Source organism: Suricata suricatta, chromosome 17 (genome assembly GCF_006229205.1).
Source record: "Suricata suricatta isolate VVHF042 chromosome 17, meerkat_22Aug2017_6uvM2_HiC, whole genome shotgun sequence".
NCBI classification, from domain to species: domain Eukaryota; kingdom Metazoa; phylum Chordata; class Mammalia; order Carnivora; family Herpestidae; genus Suricata; species Suricata suricatta.
The window spans coordinates 2,520,801-2,527,303 of record NC_043716.1 but is presented as its reverse complement, the minus strand read 5'-3'; the positions used below and the strand labels follow the sequence as shown (position 1 = coordinate 2,527,303).

The window sequence follows — 6,503 nt, the reverse complement described above, 5'->3', positions numbered from 1 at the left end:
CTGGGGGCCCCGTCGGGGCCGCGGCGGGCGGGGCGCGGGGTGAACCCGAGGCCGAAGGGACCAGCGGGGCGCGCACGCCCTCTGGCGGCTTCATGGGAAATGCCGCCCTGGGCGCCCCCCGCTCCTCCCCCTCCCCCTCAAGCGGAGGCTGGGGGCTTCTCCGGGGTTCCGTGGTCTTCCTCCTTCCAGGGCCTCAGCCCCATGCCTCTCTGTCCCTGAGGGGGACCGGGCCGCGTCGTGACGCCCTCACCGCCCCCCCCTCCCCAGAGTACGTGGCCGAGCACTGGGCAGAAGACAGCTTCTTCGGGTACCAGTATCTCAACGGTATCAACCCAAGCCTGCTCCGCCGCTGCACGCGCATCCCGGACAAGTTCCCCGTCACAGACGACATGGTGGCCCCGTTTCTGGGCGAGGGGACGTGCCTGCAAGCGGAGCTGGAGGTTAGGCCCCATCCGGAGGAGATCCCTGGCCTGCCCCCCTCCCTGGCCTCCCCATCTCTGCACCCCCCGCCCCCAGGCTCCGGTATTCCCCACTCGGGTCTCTGGGTCTCTGGCCACCCCGTGCCGCTGGGGGACCCGCGCCGCAGGCGTGTGTCCCAGGTACCCCCGCTGGCGCCTACCCGCCCTCCCCTTCCGGCCCCTTCCAGAAGGGGAACATTTACCTGGCAGACTACCGCATCTTGGAAGGCATCCCCACCATTGAGCTCAACGGGAGAAAGCAGCACCACTGTGCCCCGCTCTGCCTGCTGCACTTCGGCCCCGAGGGGAACATGATGCCCATCGCCATCCAGGTGCCTGTGGTGTGGGCGGGGCAGCTGTGTGTGCATGTTGCCAGCGTGGGAGCCTGGTGTGTGGCCCTTTGTGTGAGCCTTGGACCGAGGCCCCAGTGTCCCCACATACCACGGATGCTCGTGTGCCTGTGCGTGAACTCAGGTCCCTGGGCGTGTGCTTGTGTACAAGTCCCCGTGCATAGAGTGTGGCATTCTGGGTATGCATAGAAGTGACCAGAGAGGGATATGCTTGGTGGTGCAAGCTTCTCTCTTTAGGTCCAGTCATTCATTTACTTGATAAAGCAACACCTGCTGTGGGCCAGCCCTCTGCTGGAAACTGAGCTAATCAGGGTTCCCTGGCAGGAAAGGGAACCCAGGTCCTATGTTCCCAGGGGTCTCCACCAGGGTCATGTCCAAATTAGAAAAAGGTGCCTCTCTGGAGAGGGGGTGGTCAGCCAAGCCCTGATGTTCCTGACTCATTAGTGGAAAAGCATATGCTAGATTTCAGTGACTTCCCATGCCTCAGGGGGCTGGGTACCCTTGTGCAGTGCCCAACTCCTACCCCTGAATGGAGCGGCCGTGGGGTTAAAATAAGAGATTTCTCAGGCAACTTGCAAGCTTCTTCGTCGTCTTTTTTTCTTTTTAAGTTTATTTGAGAGAGAGAGAGGAAGAGCACAAGCAGGGAAGGAACAGAGAGAGGGAGGGAGAGAGAGAGAATCCCAAGCAGGCTCCGCACTGCCAGCGCAGAGCCTGACCTGGGGCTCGAACTCCCGAACCGTGAGAGGCCTGGAGCTGAAGTCAAGAGTCGGATGCTTAACCGACTGAGCTGCCCAGGTGCCCCTTGCGCTGCTTCTTAAGGAATGAGCGGGAGCTGCCACGTGGAGAGAGGAGAGGGGGAAGGCGTGGCAGGCAGAGGGCACCGCGGGAGCAAATGGGAGGCAGGAGGAAGGGCCCTGGTGTGCGCAGGGGACCAGAGGGCGTGGAGCGCACGGAGTGGCGTGTTTGCCTCCTCAGACTCCTCTCTGCCTCCTTCCGGCAGCGGGGGTCCGTGCGTGCGTGCGTGCGTTTGTGCGTGCGTGCGTGTGTGTCCGCCCCACTTAACCCTCCCTCCTTCACTGTCCCCAGCTCAGCCAGACCCCCGGGCCCGACACCCCCATCTTCCTGCCCAGTGACTCCGAGTGGGACTGGCTGCTGGCCAAGACGTGGGTGCGCTACGCAGAGTTCTACTGCCACGAGGCCATCGCGCACCTGCTGGAGACGCACCTCATCGCGGAGGCCTTCTGCCTGGCCATGCTGAGGCAGCTGCCCATGTGCCACCCTCTCTACAAGGTACGGCCTCGGCCGCGGGGGCCTCAGAGAGGCACCTGCTCGCTCAGCAGGTAGGGGGACTGCACCGAGACTTGGGGGGGGCCGGGGACCCCCCCAGGAGAGGGCTCGGGGTGGGGACTCCCCAAAGTCAGAGGGTATAGGGCTGCACCAGGAAGGGGTGCCGCGGCCCTCTGCAGGGGGGTAACCGTGGTCCCCTCCCCCTGGCTTCCCCCCGCAGCTCCTCGTCCCCCACACCCGCTACACCATCCAGATCAATAGCATCGGGCGCGCCCTCCTCCTCAACGAGGGGGGGCTGTCTGCCAGGGTAAGACGGCCGCGCCGCCCCCAGTGAGGCGTCCGCTGCCCTGCTGGCCTTTCTGGGGGGACGAGAAGCTGGATTTCCCACTTGTCTCTAGATTGGGAGGGGGCACGGCTGGGGGGGCCAGTTTATGGGGGTGCAGAGGGCGGCGCAGGCCCGGGGTGTGGGACTCCACGGGGAGGGGGGTGGAGAGGCGTCACAGGCTGCGCCGTGTGTGGCGGGTGTGATCCTCAGCGGGGGGGCCCTGCCCGGAGCCGGCCGGCCGCAGAGTGCGCCTGCTCCCCGACAGAGCATGTCCCTGGGCCTGCAAGGCTTCGCCGAGGTGATGGTGCGGGCTCTGGCAGAGACCACCTATGAGAGCCTCTACCTCCCCAATGACTTTGTGGAGCGTGGCGTCCAGGACCTGCCGGGATATTATTACCGGGACGACGCCTTGGCCGTGTGGGACGCGCTGGAGAGGTGAGGCCGCGCCAGCGGGGGGAGGGAGGGAGGCACTTGGGGCGGATGCTCCTGGATGCCCGTGCAGGTGTGGGGGGCTTTTAAGGACTTGACCCGAGCCTCGGTCTGAGGCTGTCTTGGCCCCACTGCACGTGCCCGCCCCCAGGCCCGGGGCATCCTGGGGGAGGTAAGAAAAGTGGGGAGGGCAGGGGGAGGATCCAAACTGAGGACCGTCTCCCCTCCACCCGGTCAGGTATGTGACCGAGATCATCACCTACTATTACCCGTGTGACGCAGCTGTGGAGGGTGACCCAGAATTGCAGTCCTGGGTGCAGGAGATATTCAAGCAGTGCCTGCTAGGGCGTGAGAGCTCAGGTAGGGGCCTGGGTGTGGGCAACTGCAGGGCCCGGGGCTGTGGGGTGGGCCCCGGGGCTGGGCCACAGCATGTCCTGCTGGGGACCCAGGGAGTCAAGTCTCGGAGAGGCTGGGGAAGAAAAGGCCGCTGCCCATTGGTCCGTGTGAGACGGTTATGCTATCTTAGGGGGCGGCTGGGCGGGAACCCAGGGGAGGCACCTAGTCCGGCCTGAGGAGGGGTGGAGATAGGAGAGGAGGGGGGAGCAGAGTGCTGAGATCTAGGTGAGATGCAACATCCAGGCTAACATCCAGCTAGGACCCGCAGGATGGGGAGGTTAGTGGGGAGGGGAGAGGGGTGGGGTTGAAGAGCTCCGGGTAGGACGCCAGAGTGGGCAGGGGGAGCTCCGGGAACTCGGAGGGCCCAGCTACTGGTCTGAGGGTGGGAGCTGGCCCGGCTCTCTGCAGGGCTGAGCTGGGGCCGAAGCCGCCAGCAGGACAGCCACCTGGCCTGGTTCAGGAGGCTGGAATTACCCTGAGCACTAGAGGGAGCCAGAGAGGCGTCTGCGAGGTGATCAGTTTTGGGTTTTTTTTTTTTTAAGTTTATTTATTTTGAGAGAGAGAGAGAGCAGGAGCAGGGGAGGGCGTGGATAACAGGTAAGAGAAGCAGGCGGCTACATTTTAGGTGTGAAGCCAAGAGCCACGCGCCTGAGGAATCAATTTGGCGTGAGTGCAGAGGCTCAGAAGTGTGTGTGTGTGTGGGAGAGAGAGAGAGAGAAGTGGGGGTGGGGGGGCTGCGCTGAGTCAGGGCAGGAAAGCCAGGATCCTTCCAAAGCCTTCCCCCTTCTGAGTTCTGGGACCAGAGAGGCCCGCCGCTTAGGGAGCGGTAGAAAGATGTGAGGGCCCGACCCCAGACAGGTGCCGGGAGCGGCTCCGAGGACCTCTGGTCAAGGCCAGTTGGGGTCGCCTCCCAAGGCTTGTGGTCTGGACCGGGATGGGTGAGTGGGTGGGCGGCGGGAGGGGAGGGGGGTTGGAGTTACGGTCCCTGGAGGGCGGGATGAGCGCCCCAGGGAGGTGGCAGCTTGGAAGTGAGGCCAGGACCCGCGGGAGCTGGGCCGGTTGGCGCCCTCTGCCGGCCGTCGGGGACCAAGCGGGACTGACGCCGCGGGGCCTCTCTGCGCCCCTCAGGCTTCCCTCAGTGCCTTCGAACAGTGCCCGAGCTGATCCGCTATGTCACCATCGTCATCTACACCTGCTCCGCCAAGCACGCCGCCGTCAACACAGGGCAGGTACCTGGCTCACCGGCCCCGGCCCCAACGTCAAGCCCAACCTCAGCCGTCATCCCCAGTCGGCCTCCCCATCCACCTCCTTCCCAAATCCAGGCTTCCATCTCTTGGCTCAGTTAAACCCCCAGAGTCCCGGGGTGCTCTCGGACCCAGAACCCCTCCTCTGCCCCACCCGCAGCTGGAGTACACCGCCTGGATGCCCAACCTCCCATCGTCCATGAGGAACCCACCCATGCAGGCCAAGGGGCTGACCACTCGGGAGACCTTCATGGACACGCTGCCGGACGTGAAGACCACATGCATCACCCTGCTGGTGCTCTGGACCCTCAGCCGGGAGCCCGACGACAAGGTGCCCGGGCGTCGTGGGGGCGGGGCGGGGGCGGGGTCACACCGAGGGCGGGCTGGGGGAGCGGTGCCCAGGGCAGAGGGAGCGCGGGGAAGGTGAGGGGCGGAGAGCCGGGGGCCGCCCGTCGCAGCTGCCCGGTCCCGTGTCCGCAGCGGCCCCTGGGCCACTTCCCCGACATCCACTTCGTGGAGGAGGCCCCGCGGAGGAGCATGGAGGCCCTCCGCCAGCGCCTGGCCCAGATCTCGCACAACATCCGCCAGCGCAACAAGGGCCTCCCGGTCCCCTACTACTACCTAGACCCGGTGCTGATAGAGAACAGCATTTCCATCTAGGACGCGCTCCCGCCTCACCTCGCCTCGCCTGCACCTGTTTTCAAAAAAAAAAAAGTCACTTCAAACAGTCGCGGGTCTGCCAGTGTGTGTGGCCATTCAAGGGGGTGTGGGGTGCGGGGATGCGGGCTGGGGTGTCGCGGCGCTCCCAAGGGGATGCAGTTCACCACTGCTGGGTCCAGGTGAGCTCAGGGCGCCGGGCCGCTCGTCTGCCCTCTCTCCCCACGACTTCCCGTGAGATCCAGGCCAAGAGGCCCTGGAAGGCGGTGATGCCCCTGCCACCCTGGGCTCCGGTGAAGTCCTGGGAGGTGACAAGGGGCTCCTGGGGACAGCAGCGGGAGAGAAGGCCGGGACCCCTGCACCCTGCGCAATACCCTTGCCCTGTCTTTCAATCCAAAGTGATTCTGGTCTGTTTTAAGTGCCGCTGCCTTGGGGACCCAGACCGCTGAGGGCCCCATTTCACCAGAAAACCTACCCAAGGACAGAGCACCACCTGCGCCCTGCCACGTAGGCAGACAGACCCCCCAGCCCCCCAACACTAGTCCAACTTGAAACATAAATTATCAGGGGCACCTGGGCGGCTCAGTCGGTTAAGCATCTGACTGACGATTCTGTGTTTCCTTCTCTCTGCCCCCTCACTCTCTCTCTCTCTCTCTCTCTCAAAAATAAACAGAAAAACAATAAAAAAAATAAATTATTCATCCACCCAGGCAAAAACCACTCGAAGCCCAGCCTACCTCCCAAGCCAAACTCCACCTACTCTGAACCCCTAATACACCAAACCACACAGCCTGCCACTCACATCATTCCAGGCTCTGCGGAGGAGCCCAGCCTGCTAAGTGCACCCTCCAAGCAACCTATTGTCCCCAGGGTCCCTTCCCCACCCCCACCCACTCTTCTGGAACCTGAGAACCGACCCCCCTTCTCCCCACCCTGGGCCTGGCTTATGGTCTCATTGCTGATGCACCAGAGGGGCAAGAGGGCTTGGCAAGTGGAAGTGACCTCTGGGAGTGACTCCATCAGGCCTGTCTGGCCTTCGGTGGTGGGGGGGCAGGGGGTGGGGAACTGCATGGTGGGGGCAATATCAGGCATCCCCACACTGAATTCAAACGGACCCCTCCCAACTCGGTCCTGGAAGATGTCCCCGGACCAGGCCCGCAGCTCTGAGTCAGCAGCTCACGGCACTGTCGTCCGGGGAGTAGATGCCAACAGTATGGGACACAAAGCTGGAGATCCAGGACTTCGTGGTGACTTCACAGTGGGGCGTCTGAGGTCCCCAGGGGGCTGGGTTGGAAGAGGCCACTGAGGCCAACTGCCCCAAGGCGGGGAAAGTGAGGCCAGAGAAGGAAAATGGCGG

At 64.0% G+C, this 6,503-nt stretch overlaps 1 protein-coding gene across 1 annotated transcript in view; it reads left to right on the top strand.

Moving 5' to 3' along the window:
- ALOX12B (arachidonate 12-lipoxygenase, 12R type) overlaps positions 1-5,219 on the top strand; it is a 10,993-nt gene extending 5,774 nt beyond the window's left edge. Inside the window, 9 exon segments of the mRNA XM_029928003.1 lie at positions 198-440; positions 647-790; positions 1,895-2,098; positions 2,316-2,402; positions 2,686-2,855; positions 3,088-3,209; positions 4,374-4,474; positions 4,650-4,820; positions 4,970-5,219. Of these exon segments, the coding sequence (XP_029783863.1) occupies positions 198-440; positions 647-790; positions 1,895-2,098; positions 2,316-2,402; positions 2,686-2,855; positions 3,088-3,209; positions 4,374-4,474; positions 4,650-4,820; positions 4,970-5,149 (1,422 nt within the window). The 3' untranslated portion in view covers positions 5,150-5,219.
- The last annotated feature ends 1,284 nt before the right edge of the window (positions 5,220-6,503 follow it).